Here is an 18,262-nt window from a genome sequence, read left to right on the forward strand (position 1 = left end):
GTAAAGATGTGTACGGAAACTGCTGTGTAAGAAACAATGTATCAAGAATCACAGTCTGTTACACAGGCATTATGCAATGAAAGATTTTATTTTAGAACTCGATCTATGACGTAAATCTGCATAAAATAACAGCATTCTAATTGTGTAGTTAAAATGATATGATAAATGATTACCAGTTCATAGATGTGTCTATTCAAGTTTATAATTTAACCCTGTAGTGTGGCTTTTATAAAAAAAAAAAATGTTTTTAATTAGTTAGAATGCACTCTGCTATAAATGTGTGGACACTTTTCTTAAGCACTGTCCAGTTTAAGACATTCTTGGTGATGGTGCCTTTCTGGAGCAGATCTCATGCACCCTTCTTCATGATTGTCTTGTTCACCGAGTTGTAGGAGTGGTTGAACTGCTGAACTTTATGTGCTGCAAACTTCATATTGATTCTGTTACCGAGGAGTTGAAGATAGTTGTGTAGCATGCTGGAGGAAGGGGCATATTCTGCCTCCTTCCCATCTGTCCAACGGCAGCTCAGCCCAGTCAGGATCCCTGTTGCTGGAGTAGTGATCTGGTTTAGATCATGAAGAAGGTTGTCAGCCTGCTACCTGGATTTAACCCTGTACTGGCCCCTGAGCACATCTGGAAAAAGACCATTGGTTGTTCCCTTTTCATAGAGCACCAGTGCGCTTTAAGTAATTGGCCGACAATGAAAGGAGATTCCTGGAATGCACCTTTCATTGCCTCATAAGGGGGTGAGGGGAGGGGGGCCAGAGTGTAGGAGGGAAGGAGGGAGCTGGGGATCTCAGTCTTACTGACATTAAGGCACAGATCTTTAGCAGTGCACCATGCCTGAATAGCAGACAGAGAGTCAGGAATGAGAGAGGAAGAGGAGGAGGCAGAGGAAGGATTGAAGGAGAGCGGAGTGTCATCTGCATAACACTGAAAGTTACGGGAGAAGGAAGAGATCAAATGGGCTAGAGGAGGCAAGGTAGATGTTGAAAACCCAAGGTGAGAGGATAGAGCCCTGAGGGACACCAAAGGTGAAGAGTGAGATGGACGAGAGAAAAGGGCCCAGTTGAACATCAGAAGGTCGGTAACGGAGGAAAGAGATCAACCATTCCAGAGCCAGGTCTTTGATGAAGGGTATCACAGAGCTGATTTTTAAGGGTGGCATGATTGACTGTATCAAAGGCAGAGGAAAGGTCAAGAACGATGAGAATGGAAGGAGAGTTGGAATCGAGATTAGAAAGCAAGTCATCACGGGTGTTCAATAGAGCAGTTTCCATGCCTCTGGCAGCTCTGAAGCCAGACTGATGGTCGTGAAGACACCCAAAAGAGTCAGTGTGGTGGATAAGCTGGGAGATGATCAGCTTCTCCAATAGATTGCCCAGGAAGGGGGTAATGGAGATAGGGTGGTATTTTGCTGGTCAGGAAGGGTTGGCTTTTCGAGGAGAGGATGCACAAGGGAGTGGTTGAGGAGTAACAGGAGGGATCCAGTGGCAAAGGAGCGATTGCAGAAATCAGCCAAGGCTGGAGGAAGGATGGCAATTCTGTCCTTGATAGTTCTAGAGAAGCTGGGGAGCACCTGTATTGATGAGGCTTTCATAGAGCGGACTCGTCTAGAAACCTCATCAGGTGATATGGGAGAGTAAGAGGCGAGTAGAAGTGGGGTGGAGAGGTAAATATATGTATATGGTATGTAACATGCATATGGTTTTAACCAGTATGATTTCTCTGATTTATCAATAGATACAATTTCAGCATAAAAGCTTTATCACATTCAGAACATGAATATTGTTTCACCCCAATGTGAGTTCACTCATCTATCACACTCGCTGATCATTTTGCTTGAAAGCCTTATCACATTTATTTATTCACATTTGTTGAGCGCACAACAGCCCGTAGGCATCGCGGCGCTGGTTACAGAGCATTTTTCTTAGTTACAGATAATTTTTCATATTTACGATTCATTTTTCTTATTTATAGTTACGTAGCATATGCATTTTTCACTTTATAGAGCCAGAGATGGGAAGAAGCGAAAGATAGGGATTAGGGGAAGAGGGTGGTTTTTATTTTTTTCTGGAAAGCAAAGAGGGAGTTTTCAGCTCTGATGTCAGCAGGTAAAGAGTTCCATAGCTTGGATGGTATGTGGGGGAAGCCTAACCCTCCAGCTCTAGCTTTGTTTATGTGGGGGCGGGTGTAGTTTGTTGACGTAGCGAGCCCTGACAGGTCGTGTGGAGGTGGATTTGGTTATAGTCTCTGTTAAGTATGAGGGTGCTGTGCGGGAGAAGCATTTGTGAGTGAGAGTGAGGATTTTGAATGTGATGCGTTCTTTAACTGGGAGCCAGTGCGCTTCTTGTCTGGCATGGGTGATGTGGTCTTTTTTTGTGATGCCGAGTGCTGCTCTTAGTGCATTGTTCTGCGTGATTTGGAGTCGGGTAATGTTCTTTGCGGACGTACCTGCTAGGAGGGCATTACAGTAGTCCAATTTGGCACCGATGTTTACTCTGGCTATAGATAGTTGGGTTTGGAGAGGTATGGCTTTATTGCATTTATAAGTTTGGTGGTGTAAACTGAGGTGGAGGAAATGGCGCTGACCTGCTTAGTTATGGATAAGGTAGAGTCTATGGGGGTCATTACGACCCAGGCCATAAGTACGCCAACTTTACCACCATGGTGTAAACTACGTTTACACCATGGTGTATGGCGGATTTACCGCCCCATTCCAAGGTGAGTGGGGCGGTAAATCCCCATTTCCCATTTTACCCTTCCCCATTCCCATTTTTGCCCCATAGGGCATAATGGGAGTGGGGAAGGCGCTAATTACGCCACCGTAAATTACGGTGGCGTAATTAGCACCAAGGCGGTTTAGCGCCATGGATTTTAACGGCTGCTAAAAGCAGCCGTTAAAATCGGAATCAGGCGTTAAGGGTTAACGACGGCGTTAACCCTTAACGCCTGAGTTGTAATGAGGCCCTATATGAACTCCTAGGGTCTTCACAGAGGTAGATACGGGGATGATGGTTTTATCAATGGTGAAGTTGGAGTATAATTTGTCGAGTTTGGTTAGAGTTGTTTTTTGACCTATTATGAGGATTTCGGTCTTATCACCATTGAGGCATAGGCCGTTGGCCGCCATCCAAGCCTGGATGGTGGAATAGATTGTGTCGAGTGCTTCAGCGTCTTTGTCATATACTCCAGAGAGTGGTAGGAGTACCTGGGAATCGTCAGCATAGTTGGTGCATGCGATACCCAGGGTGTCAAGTTTGTCGAAGAGAGGCTTTGCAAACAAGTTGTATAGGAATGGGTGCTGGCAAGAGTCCTGTGGGACTCCACAGTGGATGGTGGTGGGGGCTGCGTTAGCAATGTTGGAGAAGACCTTCATGGTCCTACCCTCCAGGAAGGAGGTGATCCAGAGCGCTGCTTCTTTGGAAAAGTTTGTTGATTGGGTGAGGTGTGAAGTGAGAGTCTTGTGGTCCACCAGATTGAACGCAGCCAAGAGGTCTAGGAGTAGCAGGAGGACTTGTTTTCCTTTATCCATGATTTGTGTGATCTTTTTTTTAAATCAACTAGGGCAGTTTCCGTACTGTGTCCTTTGCAGAAGCTAGATTGTCTAGTTCCGAGGATGGAGTGGGCTTCAAGGAATTGTTGGATTTGGCAAAGTGCAGGTGTGACCAGGATCTTGAGGAGGAAGGGCACAGTGGTTATTGGGCAGTATTTGTTAGGTTGGGTGTGGTCCTAAGTTCAGGTCTCCAAGAAGGAGAGTCTTTGTAGATCCTTTGATTTTGTTGCTAAGTAGGTGGGTGTCCCTGGATATAGCATGCGTATATTGATGCCCATATTTGGGGACAGTGAAAGCTTTACAGAGAGCATATCAGAGTTGCTCTGCCATGGGTGGCTAATGAGTTTCTTTGAATATGAGGGCTACTCCTCCTCCTAAGCGAGTTGGTCTGTCTTGTCTGAGAATGGTGGAGCCTTCCTGGAGTGCAAGGGTGATGGCAGGGCCGGATGCCTCATACAGCCAAAGGTTTCGGTGGTGGCTAGTAGGTCCCTGTTGTTGTTGGCTAAGAGATAATTTATTTCTAGGGCGTGCACGGTGAGTGATCTAGCATTGAGGAGGGCACATTTGAGGTGAGGAGGCGTTGTGGTGGTTGTGTGGAGGCCAGATGTGTGGGAGGTATTGGGTGTGTTGGTGTGGCAGGGTTTTTGGATGGGCCTGGATATGTGAGTGGGAGTGAGAGGATGTTTGAGGTGCAGAGTGAATTTGTGTGTGAATCGGGAACCTAGTTGGAGATTTTGAAAGGTGGAGGAAGGGGGTTGGCATTCGGTTCTGATGTAAGAGTACGGGCTCTAAGTCTGGTGTGTCTGCTGGTGGAGGAGGTGGAGTTCTGCATAGGAAATGCGCTGGTTGCGTGTGAGCAGCGGGGCTCTTGGATGGTGGTGTAGGAGGGTGGTGTGGTATATAGGGGGTATGGGGGATGTAGTGTCATGAGGCTGGGCAGGTGTGGATGAAGTGGGTTGCGGGTCAAAGGATCAACAGTAAAAGGATCGAATGGTGAAAGGGTCGACACCAAAGGACCGAAAACCAAAGGATTTAATTATTTTTTTTGGGGGGGGTTCTCCCCCCAACCCCCGTTTTTGTGGTAAAAACCACATTTTTTACCTAAACGAAAACCCCAAAAATATATATAATTTTAAAAAAAATGTGATTCTTTGGTTTTCGGTCCTTTGGAGTCGATCCTTTGACCATTCGACCCTTTTTGTCGATCATTTGACTGGACACCGATGAAGTGGGTTGCAATAGTATCCAGTATATTGTGAGAGAGTGCAAGGGCGTTGAGGACATGCATACCGTTACCCCCCAGTGTGACTTCTCTGATGCATCAACAGATCACCTTTGACCTTGAAAGAATTACCACATTCAGAACATGAATATGGCTTCACCCCAGAGTGGTTTCTCTGGTGTACTACTAAATTATTCTTTGCCTTGAAAGCCTTATCACATTACGAACATGCATATGGCTTCTCCCCAGAGTGGGTTTCCTGGTGTAATACTAAATGATTCTTTACCTTGAAAGCCTTATCACATTCAGAACATACATATGGCTTCTCGCCAGTGTGACTTCTCTGATGTATCAATAGATGACTCCTCACAGTGAAAGCCTTATCACATTGAGAACATGCATATGGTTTCTTCCCAGAATGACTTCTCTGATGTTTCAATAGTTCACCTGTTTGCTTGAAAGCCTTATCACATTCAGAACATGCATATGGTTTCCCCCCAGTGTGACTTCTCTGATGTATCAATTGTTGACCCTTTTGCTTGAAAGCCTTACCACATTCAGAATATGCATGTGGTGTCCCCCCAGTGTGACTTCTCTGATGTATCAATAGTTGACCCTTTTGCTGTCTCCCCAGTGTGACTTCTCTGATGTATCAATAGTACACCCTTTTGCTTGAAAGCCTCATCACATTCAGAACATGCATATGGTTTCACCCCAGTGTGACTTCTCTGATGTATCAATAGTTCACCCTTTTGCTTGAAAGCCTTACCACATTCAGAACATGCATATGGTTTCACCCCAGTGTGACTTCTCTGATGTATCAATAGTTCACCCTTTTGCTTGAAAGCCTTATCACATTCAGAACATGCATATGGTTTCACCCCAGTGTGAATTCTCTGATGTATCAATAGTTGACCCTTTTGCTTGAAAGCCTTACCACATTCAGAACATGCATATGGTTTCTCCCCAGTGTGACTCCTCTGATGTATCACTAGATGACTCCTCACAGTGAAAGCATTATCACATTCAGAACATGCATATGGTTTCACCCCAGTGTGAATTCTCTGATGTATCAATAGTCCACCCTTTTGCTTGAAAGCCTTACCACATTCAGAACATGCATATGGTTTCACCCCAGTGTGACTTCTCTGATGTATCAATAGTTCACCCTTTTGCTTGAAAGCCTTATCACATTCAGAACATGCATATGGTTTCACCCCAGTGTGACTTCTCTGATGTATCAATAGTTCACCCTTTTGCTTGAAAGCCTTATCACATTCAGAACATGCATATGGTTTCACCCCAGTGTGAATTCTCTGATGTATCAATAGTTGACCCTTTTGCTTGAAAGGCTTACCACATTCAGAACATGCATATGGTTTCACCCCAGTGTGAATTCTCTGATGTATCAATAGTTGACCCTTTTGCTTGAAAGCCTTACCACATTCAGAACATGCATATGGTTTCTCCCCAGTGTGACTCCTCTGATGTATCACTAGATGCCCCCTCACAGTGAAAGCATTATCACATTCAGAACATGCATACGGCTTCACCCCACTGTGATTCCTGTGATGTCTCACTAGGGTATTCTTTGCAGTGAAAGCCTTGTCACATTCAGAACATGCAAATGGTTTCACTCCAGTGTGACTCCTCTGATGCATCACTAGATGGCTCCTCACAGTGAAAGCATTATCACATTCAGAACATGTATATGGTTTCTCGCCAGTGTGATTTCTCAGATGAATCATTAAATGAAACCTTTGCGTGAAAGACATATCACATTCAGAACATGCATATGGCTTCACCCCAGAGTGGTTTCTCTGGTGTAATAATAAATTATTCTTTATCTTGAAAGCCTTATCGCACTCAGAACATGCATATGGTTTCTCACAAGTGTGATTCCTCTGATGTCTCACTAGGTTACTCTTTTGCGTGAAAGACTTATCACATTCAGAACATGCATATGGTTTTACCCCAGTGTGACTTCTCTGATGTATCAATAGTCCACCCTTTTGCTTGAAAGCCTTACCACATTCAGAACATGCATATGGCTTCACCCCAGTGTGATTCCTCTGATGTCTCACTAGATCGCCCTTTTGCGTGAAAGCCTTATCACATTCAGAACATGCATATGGCTTCACCCCAGTGTGATTCCTCTGATGTCTCACTAGACTACCCTTTTGCGTGAAAGCCTTATCACAGTCAGAACAAGCATATGGTTTCTTCCTTGTGTGATTCTTCTGATGATTGAATAGATGACTTGTTTCTTTAAAAGCCTTGGCACATTCAGAACGCTTATGTTCTCTCTCTTCAGAGTGAAATGTCTTCTGTTTCCATAGAGGACCTGTTTCCTTGAAAGTAGCTTCACATTCCGATAAATCAGAAGGTACCTCCATTATTAGGATGTTATTTTTAAATGGTAATTCTGTATATTTCTATAGTGTTCTGAATCTCGCTGTTGGTCTCACCAGGTCAGGTGAATTTCTCCACACGAGTGTCAAGCATGATCCGCAATCCTCAGCCAGAGCAGGCAAGTCCGAAAATAGACAAAGGCTTTTGCTTGTAACCGGTCTATGTTCAGAGCACGGTTTCTAGATTTGTGGTTTATGGGCTTTAAATGCTGCCATATGTTACAGAAACATCAGTAACTAGTACTAGCCCCACATCAGGGGTGTTATTGATTTTGAAGCATCAAGTCCAAAGTTGGTGTTGAGCACCATTTTCACACTGAATGTGGCACACCAGTTTCTTGCCTTAGACAATAATGCGTAAAGAGGGTCCAAATGCATGAAGGTACAAAAACTCTACTTCAAAGTGGGTGCCATTTCCCTCTTGTCTGTCCATTCACATTCTCTCCTCTCCCCGGTATGGATTCAGTGGTCTACCGTTAGATGGCTCTAAGTCCTGGAATACTTGTCACAGCTGGCCATTTGTATTGCATGATTTGGCATGTGTAGGCATTTGTAAGGTGGCTCTTGTTAGCCTCTCCTTAGTGTATTCTTCAAAGTCTTCACAGCGGAGGTTTCATCCCACCTAACACATTTCTATAGACTCTCTGGGGCTTAGTATTTCCTGCGTGTATGTTCCCATATGCAGTTACTTATCTCTACGTTACAGAATGCTACATTGAGCATATTGGTGCGACCTTAATTGTGAACATAATGTGATGGCTCATAGCCCCCTTTGATGTACAGAGTTATCATATGGGTTGGACACATAAGACCTGCCAAGTGACTGGTATTTACTGGACATAGGAACCATATATTTCCACCAAAACCATTAACAATTGCAGTTTGTGGAATATTTGTCCCAAGGTTAGAAGCTATACGTTGGGACTGGTTGGCATGATGAAGAAGACTTTCCCAAGACACAGCTACCGGAGTAACATTCTTTTTTTTTTTTTAACAGAACATTTTCAAAACCGTATTTTCCTTGCTTCTTACTTTTATGGCCCTGTTTGAAGGAAAAAGGAAACACAGGATTAGTGTTCCACAAGTGACAAATACATATTTCTTGTTTGAAATCGCATTTGTGAAAAGCAAATAGGCATGTTTTCGCTTTATAGAAAATATTTTTACAAAATCCTGGAACACTACTGAATTATTTAGAAGACACTTGTTAAATGGGTAGCATAACTGATCCACAATCTCATGAACAGGATTAACACAGATATCATGAAATGTGTGGCCCACTGGCCATTCCCACATCATGCTTTGGCACAGAAATCAATAAAGAAGTGCCACATTGGCCAACAGCCAGGATTGACAGAGGGTGGTGAAGCGCGGTCTCTGAAGTCTGAGAAATGGCCATCCTTCACGGCAGCTACTGGGCTTACCGGAGTCTCCATTCCTACCAGAATCTTCACTTATACCTGGAATTTGTTATACTGATCCTGCTTACCTGAAGTTCTTCTTGTTATCATTGTTAAGAAGCAGGACCGTATCAATGACTACGCCACAGGGTTTTTTGACGCAGTTTGGCTTGGCTCCTCGAGGCCCCCCGAGATAGGTTCCACTTCCTGTCAAGGTGGCCTCCGACGGAGCCAGGCCTTATTTACATGACAGGAAGTCCAAGGAGAAACTAACCAAGGAGCCTTCCAAAGCCTTATGGAAGCAGTCTTCATCCTCCAAGGACAACCAGATGGAAGCCACAGGTGAGGGGCAGGGGGAGGAGCGAGCTCAGCCTGACAAAGGCAGAAAGAGAACAAGAGACTGTGAGCAGAGATATGTTCTTGTATTTGCATCACCTATATAAAGTTTGCTTTGGATCTTATATGATTGAGTTATCAATGCTGGTTATCTTTCAGAACAGACACATGGCTATTTAGGAGAAGGGACACGCTCACTGGTATTCCACATCTTATTTGGAATGGGGTCCTGATTATAAGTCTTCACGCTATAATTTCATGTGCAGAAAGGTTTCGCTTAAGCTGTTTTGTCTCAGAACCACAGCATACACCAATAGTGTTCTTCATCATAGAGTTAGTCACAGGTCCTGCACATCAGTGGCAGCCATGGCATTGGCATTGACTTTGGCATTGGTATTGGAACAGAGGCAGTATATTGTGTTGGGATCTCTCGTTGAGGCGGTTGTGCCCCATTCAGTAGTCTCCCTGCTTCTGCAAACCACACAACATATTCAGATTCTTGTTACGCTTCTGGAGTAGCTCAAGACTTGGTAACTCTGGAAGCACAGGGGATGCCTAACACATTGACATGATCTTATTCAGGCAGGATCTATCAGAAGAGTGTATGGTCAAGTATATTCCTGCACGAGCCAGACACCTTGCAGTCCATGATCGAAAATGTCAGCTAGTTAGACCAAAGACATGTGGAAAGGCAAGCAGAAAGATGGCATACAGGCTCTGGAAGTCTACCTCCTCCAATGACCGTACTGTTCTTTCCCATCAGAACGGGAGCAGAACCCATGCAATTGGGAGCAGTACGAGGCCCACTATCAGAATCTCAAAAAAGAAACAAAGAAGAACAAACATGCTTTGTTTAGATTGTGGAGACAGTGGACACTTACTGGCTGGGTGTCGAAGCAGACCCTCCAAGACAGTGGGACACAAGTGGATTGTTGTCTAATCAGAAGACAACAACAAGCGCAGAGCCCTAAAAACCTGGCTGTTTGTATAAACCTGGACTTCCAACTTACTTCCTGAGTGACCTGTTAAGCCATGTGAGATAAAGCCTACCTGTGGCTAATATCCGCCACTTCACTCAGAGGCCTCAGGCATTACTTCCTGACCATGTATTCTCTGAAAGACACAGGAAACCCCACGCTTTGGATTGGAGTATTAATTAAGATTTAGATAGCGGAAAGACATCCAAAGGAAACAATTCAAAAATAACGGTATCAAGGATTTTATTAAACCTGATACTAATTTAATATATCAAACAAATCATGATTAAATCTGCACTTGTAATAACAATTTACATAGCAGGAAACAACTTTTATTAAAAAAGACACATCTATATAATAAAAATCATCTTATTCAATCATCCAAGCATACAACCTCATCCATCCATTTAGACAAACCATTCATACTAAACACCAATCAATGTACGACATAAAATCTATAAGAAAATTCATCATAATTAATTCATCTGAAAGATTTATAGAAAGAACATGAAATCAATTTGACGGGCCACAGCAGATGACATCAGTGGCCTAGGCAATTAAGATGGGTCCCAGAGTTTTCTAACCACGACCTCATCTTAGTCCAAACTCGACCGGTTTCGACGTATATACTTTAGTGTAGTGACGTCTTCATCAGGAGTAACAAAAGTATATTCTAACATCAAGAAAGAAAGAAAATCAAAGATAATACATATCAATGTGTGAAGCCCTTGTACTTGGACAAAAAACATATAACATCCATAATAAAAATATCTATAGTGGAACAATAGGTAATAATATACAAGAGCCTGCTACCAACCCGGGAAAAGTTCCAGGATGGACCTGAGGTGTCTGGCAGAAAGTAGTGCTACCCTCTTGTATTGGTGTCTCCGAGAGGCAGATAAGAGCCAGGCCATAGACAGAATCAATGCTACAGATATACAAATGTACACATAAATATCACAAGGTCAATATGTCAATCCTCCACTACAGCGGCCCACGGACAGGACACGAGAGTCACATACTTAAGATAAACCTAAAGAATATTAACTAACCTTCATTCATGCAATGGAAGGCTGTGCGTCTCTTCCTTAAATTGTACGCTGTGTTCACTTATATTAAACAATAGCTTCTCCGTAGAAGTTCCTGCAGATAGCGAAGTGTATGGACGCCAACGTTCTTCTCGAGAATGTCCAAACGCTCGTTCAACCAGCGGTCATAAATTTGAAGGTGACTCCCCGGATCCAGGGTTGGCTGCACCTGATGTTATATGGGCCTAAACACAACACAAGAGTTTGAGTATGTGAGAGACCGGTTGTTCTTACAATTATATTATTGGCTACACCCAAAGTGAATTACTTCCAATTGAAAATAAATTGATGAATTAATACCACAATTGTGACTAAACAAATACGGCTTGCTGAAAAGCTTACTATTTAGAGAATTTCAAAAAGGTAGGGGGAGAGGGGTTGCATTTGAAAATTGCTCAATATTTCCGACTCCAGATTACTTGACTCGGATGGGGTTTAACGGAAAGCCAAGGATGTAGGGCTCCCTTCTCTAAACAATAAAGGCAAGAAGCGATTTGGAAAACCGCCGTGATTCGAAAGGCCCCCACACGACAGAATGTTTACCTTAAGCGAAAGAACTCGCCAGTTCTCACAGTAGCTAGTCACCCGTATCCCAGCTGGGTCCGATTGAAAGTGGCGTGCAACACAGTATCACCGTTTCAAGGGTATTGATATATGCGTGAAAAACATCATGTGATCACGTAATTAACCACGTGACCACAAACTGAACTGGCCTACGTTCTAAATGGCCGTACCCTCTCAGATGAAAGACGCACGTGATTAGGCAGTATACCAGTGTACTACCCGACATATATAAAATGTTATGACAGGTAGTATTTAGTTACTCGAATTCCATGGTTCCATGGTATTAAGGCCCAATGTTAATGTTTTTAGATTAAATATCCACATTTGTTCCTTGTAATCTAAATTTTTTAATAGTTGGGGTTGGTTTTGTGCATATACTTTTTCTATGCAAAACCATTCCATCTGATCAGCCGTATGGCCCATCTCGACAAAATGGATTACCATTGGGGCATTGAGGTTTCGAGTTCTGATCTTTGAACGATGTTCGTTAATACGGGTACTCACTTCTCTGGTTGTTTTGCCTACATAAAACAACTGGCATGGGCAACGAATGGCATAAATGACATTCTTACTTTTACAAGTGGTAAAGGTACGAAGGGTCCACTTTCTGGTCTGTGAATCAAATGACGTAGTTTTTTTGGAAAACTTACAAGCAACACATGAAGTGCAGGGATAGTGTCCCACCACTGGGTTAGAATTGGTATCGCGGATTGTATGCACTTTAGGAAAAGTTCTACTGGCACGAGTAATCTTTTGCTTCAAATTTTTACTTTTTTTGAAAGCAAATAGAGGTCTGGGTATAGATGTTCCTGATGTATTAAGAATTCGCCAGTTTTTTAAGATGATCCCTCTAATAGCATTACTGTGTTGACAAAAAGTTGAGACACATACTAATTCATCTTTCTTTTCAATGTCTCGCTTGGGTGTCAATAAGAGGTCTCTGTTGATATATCGAGCTCTCTTTTTGGATTTTTTTATAAGTTTCTTTGGATATCCCCGTTCCAATAGTCTTTTTTCCAAAATTGCTGCATGTTTGACAAAATCTGCGATATCTGTGCAGTTACGGCGTAGCCGTAAGAACATCCCATATGGTAAGTTACAAAGTAAACTGGCTGGATGTTGGCTCTCATATTTCAACGTGGTATTTCTCTCTGTGGGTTTTCTATGTAATTCTGTGCAGAGATACCCTTCTTTGAAAAAAATAGACAAATCCAAGAAAGGAATTCTAGATACTGAATATTCAAAAGTGAAAGGAAAGAAAAAATCCTGTCAGCATTTAACCCACAGAGAGAAATACCACGTTGAAATATGAGAGCCAACATCCAGCCAGTTTACTTTGTAACTTACCATATGGGATGTTCTTACGGCTACGCCGTAACTGCACAGATATCGCAGATTTTGTCAAACATGCAGCAATTTTGGAAAAAAGACTATTGGAACGGGGATATCCAAAGAAACTTATAAAAAAATCCAAAAAGAGAGCTCGATATATCAACAGAGACCTCTTATTGACACCCAAGCGAGACATTGAAAAGAAAGATGAATTAGTATGTGTCTCAACTTTTTGTCAACACAGTAATGCTATTAGAGGGATCATCTTAAAAAACTGGCGAATTCTTAATACATCAGGAACATCTATACCCAGACCTCTATTTGCTTTCAAAAAAAGTAAAAATTTGAAGCAAAAGATTACTCGTGCCAGTAGAACTTTTCCTAAAGTGCATACAATCCGCGATACCAATTCTAACCCAGTGGTGGGACACTATCCCTGCACTTCATGTGTTGCTTGTAAGTTTTCCAAAAAAACTACGTCATTTGATTCACAGACCAGAAAGTGGACCCTTCGTACCTTTACCACTTGTAAAAGTAAGAATGTCATTTATGCCATTCGTTGCCCATGCCAGTTGTTTTATGTAGGCAAAACAACCAGAGAAGTGAGTACCCGTATTAACGAACATCGTTCAAAGATCAGAACTCGAAACCTCAATGCCCCAATGGTAATCCATTTTGTCGAGATGGGCCATACGGCTGATCAGATGGAATGGTTTTGCATAGAAAAAGTATATGCACAAAACCAACCCCAACTATTAAAAAATTTAGATTACAAGGAACAAATGTGGATATTTAATCTAAAAACATTAACATTGGGCCTTAATACCATGGAACCATGGAATTCGAGTAACTAAATACTACCTGTCATAACATTTTATATATGTCGGGTAGTACACTGGTATACTGCCTAATCACGTGCGTCTTTCATCTGAGAGGGTACGGCCATTTAGAACGTAGGCCAGTTCAGTTTGTGGTCACGTGGTTAATTACGTGATCACATGATGTTTTTCACGCATATATCAATACCCTTGAAACGGTGATACTGTGTTGCACGCCACTTTCAATCGGACCCAGCTGGGATACGGGTGACTAGCTACTGTGAGAACTGGCGAGTTCTTTCGCTTAAGGTAAACATTCTGTCGTGTGGGGGCCTTTCGAATCACGGCGGTTTTCCAAATCGCTTCTTGCCTTTATTGTTTAGAGAAGGGAGCCCTACATCCTTGGCTTTCCGTTAAACCCCATCCGAGTCAAGTAATCTGGAGTCGGAAATATTGAGCAATTTTCAAATGCAACCCCTCTCCCCCTACCTTTTTGAAATTCTCTAAATAGTAAGCTTTTCAGCAAGCCGTATTTGTTTAGTCACAATTGTGGTATTAATTCATCAATTTATTTTCAATTGGAAGTAATTCACTTTGGGTGTAGCCAATAATATAATTGTAAGAACAACCGGTCTCTCACATACTCAAACTCTTGTGTTGTGTTTAGGCCCATATAACATCAGGTGCAGCCAACCCTGGATCCGGGGAGTCACCTTCAAATTTATGACCGCTGGTTGAACGAGCGTTTGGACATTCTCGAGAAGAACGTTGGCGTCCATACACTTCGCTATCTGCAGGAACTTCTACGGAGAAGCTATTGTTTAATATAAGTGAACACAGCGTACAATTTAAGGAAGAGACGCACAGCCTTCCATTGCATGAATGAAGGTTAGTTAATATTCTTTAGGTTTATCTTAAGTATGTGACTCTCGTGTCCTGTCCGTGGGCCGCTGTAGTGGAGGATTGACATATTGACCTTGTGATATTTATGTGTACATTTGTATATCTGTAGCATTGATTCTGTCTATGGCCTGGCTCTTATCTGCCTCTCGGAGACACCAATACAAGAGGGTAGCACTACTTTCTGCCAGACACCTCAGGTCCATCCTGGAACTTTTCCCGGGTTGGTAGCAGGCTCTTGTATATTATTACCTATTGTTCCACTATAGATATTTTTATTATGGATGTTATATGTTTTTTGTCCAAGTACAAGGGCTTCACACATTGATATGTATTATCTTTGATTTTCTTTCTTTCTTGATGTTAGAATATACTTTTGTTACTCCTGATGAAGACGTCACTACACTAAAGTATATACGTCGAAACCGGTCGAGTTTGGACTAAGATGAGGTCGTGGTTAGAAAACTCTGGGACCCATCTTAATTGCCTAGGCCACTGATGTCATCTGCTGTGGCCCGTCAAATTGATTTCATGTTCTTTCTATAAATCTTTCAGATGAATTAATTATGATGAATTTTCTTATAGATTTTATGTCGTACATTGATTGGTGTTTAGTATGAATGGTTTGTCTAAATGGATGGATGAGGTTGTATGCTTGGATGATTGAATAAGATGATTTTTATTATATAGATGTGTCTTTTTTAATAAAAGTTGTTTCCTGCTATGTAAATTGTTATTACAAGTGCAGATTTAATCATGATTTGTTTGATATATTAAATTAGTATCAGGTTTAATAAAATCCTTGATACCGTTATTTTTGAATTGTTTCCTTTGGATGTCTTTCCGCTATCTAAATTACTTCCTGACCAACCTGTTAAGCCATGTGAGATAAAGCCTTCCTGTGGCTAATATCCACCACTTGACTCAGAGGCCTCAGGCATTACTTCCTGACCGACCTGTTAAGCCATGTGAGATAAAGCCTTCCTGTGTCTAATATCCACCGCTTGACTCAGAGGCCTCAGGCATTACTTCCAGAGCGACCAGTTAAGCCATGTGAGATAAAGCCTACCTGTGGCTAATATCCGCCACTTCACACAGAGGCCTCAGGCATTACTTCCTGACCGACCTGTTAAGCCATGTGAGGCAAAGCCTTCCTGTGGCTAATATCCACCACTTGACTCAGAGGCCTCAGGCATTACTTCCTGACTGACCTGTTAAGCCATGTGAGGCAAAGCCTTCCTGTGGCTAATATCCACCACTTGACTCAGAGGCCTCAGGCATTACTTCCTGACTGACCTGTTAAGCCATGTGAGATAAAGCCTTTCAGTGGCTAATATTCAGCCTCAGGCGACTACATTGATGATCATTATACCAGAAAAACCAGGATCCTAACTCAGCAACAAGCGCAGGTTGCCCTTATTGAGGCCATTGATGGGACCCTGTTGGCCTCCCTCCCCATCAAACTGGAGACTTGTTCAGAAGTGCATTCCTGGGTAGGTGTAAGAATCTTGTGTGTGATGCAATGACGTACTGGCAGCAAGTGCAGAGACCTCCTGGCTTTAGTTGTGTGATCTCTGTTGTTCTTTCCAAAAACTGCTCTAATGGCCCCATTCTGAACCACCTGCAATGTTCTAACGTTGGTTTCAGTGGTGCCAATCGTCAAACTGTTGCAATAATCAATACGGGAATTAACCTATGCTGAGGCAACAGATGCAAGGTTGGTGGTTGTGAGATAGGGTTTGATCTGGCACAAAAGTTTATTTACATAGGCACAGGAGGACTTGATCTGTAGGACATGTTTATGTAATTTTTTGAGCCGATTAGTTGGGCCGACAAGCATGAGCTCAGTTTTATCATTGATCAAAGCAAGTGAGTTCATGACCATCCAAGTTTGGACGATGTTATAGACTCTGTTCACATTTTCACATTTCCAGAAAGCTCAAACACAAGCTGAGTTTTGTCAGCATAATTTGTATATTTTACATCTATACCATCAAGCATATCAAATAAGGGACGTACATAGATATTAAATAAGGTAGGCGAAAGGCATGCACCTTGTGGGACGCCACATGCTAGGATCTCTGGCTGTGACTGGAAGCCACCAATAGCAACCCTGGCTGATCTTGAACTGAGAAAGGATGACATCCTATCTATAGTCTGCCCGGAGCAATTCCTGAGACTGCTCAGCCTCTCCAGCAGCTTGGAATGATCTAGAAAGTCAAAAGCTGCTGAGAGGTCGGGCAGCATCTGCAGAGCAACTTTACCCCTTTCAGTGATCTCAACAAGATTCTCTCTCAAATTTAACATAGCAGTCTCCCTCACATGCATGGCACGAAACCCTGACTGGAGAACACCTAGTTAATTATGATCATCAATAACTTTCAACAAAAAGGGAACAGTAGTAATTGGGCATTAATTCCCAACCATCTGTCCAGCTGTCTTTTGCCAGGTGAGTCCGCTACCTGGTGACCCGATCCCTGGAGACCAGAACCTGTTGACTGTCCAAAATCACTAAACATAAGCATGGACTGTGAGTATAAATCCCCACCCCATAGAAACACATAGGGCCTCACTACGAGGTTGGAGGTAGCCATGGAGCTGTTAGCTCCATGGCTGCCTCCAAAACCCTTCCGACTCCGCCCTGGTGAATGGAGCAATTACCGGTCCATTCCGAGGTCAGAGGGACCGGTAATTCCCCATTCACCAGGGCCATTCCCCATTCCCATTTGAGACCCCATAGGGCTCAATGGGAATGGGGAAGGGGCAATTAACGGTACCGCAAATTGCGGTACCCTTATTAGCTCTAGAGTCCCTTTGCGGGTCCCATCCTTAACACCTGCAGAAAACAGGCGTTAAGGAAGGACCCGCAAAGGGAACTCGTAGTAGGGAGGTAAGTGATTACCGGCACCGGTGCCCTTACCGGTGCCGGTGATCCCTTACCTCCCACCTCGTAATGAGGCCCATAGCCTACCTTATCTTGACACTTTGTATTTATCCTACTATCTAAGCAGTCATATCTATACCCTGGTAACTTGATAAAAGTGTTAGAATTCTCTGTGCACCCTGTCCTTGACTTTCTAAAGTGCTAGCGCCATCTCTCTTAATTTTGTCTTGTGTAAATCCTAATCCCTTAGTCATATTTTGTGTAATCACATTAATTTCCAGTTAAGGTTGGCGCTGGGGTGAAAAGCTTGACCTTGCGAATCAACCTTGGAACTTACTGCGTTCCTCTTTAACAATATAATCTAGATAATTTAGTTTAAGTAACATTTGCCTTTCTTTCAAAACCAAAGTTTTCATTTTAACTGCTCTATTTTTCGTAAAACTAAACCCCATTCCACCCTGAAAATCTCATCCAAATCTTCAGCTACTACCATTCTTTCATTTTGATATTGTCCCTGAGATATACATCTGTCCCCCAGACCAAAAACCGCATTGCGATTTTCAGTATTTCACCCGTTTTTATAAAAAACGTTTGGGTAATTTAAAGCGGCAATCGAGAAAATTGCAACTTTCCAACGTGTCATTTGGCTGCAGCATGTTTTAAACTTTGCACTCGTTTTTGAATTGTATGCTCTTGGTGATCCAGTGCCTTGCGATTGCTAGTGTTTGTAGATTACTGCCAGTGTGAGAAATCATAGTTGCCCCACACATTTAA

At 42.7% G+C, this 18,262-nt stretch overlaps 1 protein-coding gene and 1 long non-coding RNA gene across 3 annotated transcripts in view; one reads left to right on the plus strand and one right to left on the minus strand.

Moving 5' to 3' along the window:
• LOC138551897 (zinc finger protein 268-like) overlaps positions 1 to 18,262 on the minus strand; it is a 140,466-nt gene that overhangs the window by 66,154 nt on the left and 56,050 nt on the right. Inside the window, exon 3 of one of the 2 annotated variants that reach the window (XM_069642509.1) lies at positions 70 to 8,231. The exons of the other annotated variant lie outside the window; for it this stretch is intronic. Within the exon in view, the coding sequence (XP_069498610.1) occupies positions 5,336 to 7,174 (1,839 nt within the window). The 5' untranslated portion in view covers positions 7,175 to 8,231 and the 3' untranslated portion in view covers positions 70 to 5,335. Of the gene's footprint in view, positions 1 to 69; positions 8,232 to 18,262 lie in introns of those variants that run through there. 2 annotated transcript variants of the gene reach the window in all.
• LOC138551923 (uncharacterized) lies at positions 14,200 to 15,418 on the plus strand. The gene is made up of 2 exons (XR_011295630.1): positions 14,200 to 14,592; positions 14,972 to 15,418. It is a non-coding gene; the product is annotated as an uncharacterized lncRNA (long non-coding RNA).

Source organism: Ambystoma mexicanum, chromosome 1q (genome assembly GCF_040938575.1).
Source record: "Ambystoma mexicanum isolate Mex_15411 chromosome 1q, UKY_AmexF1_1, whole genome shotgun sequence".
Lineage (NCBI taxonomy): Eukaryota > Metazoa > Chordata > Amphibia > Caudata > Ambystomatidae > Ambystoma > Ambystoma mexicanum.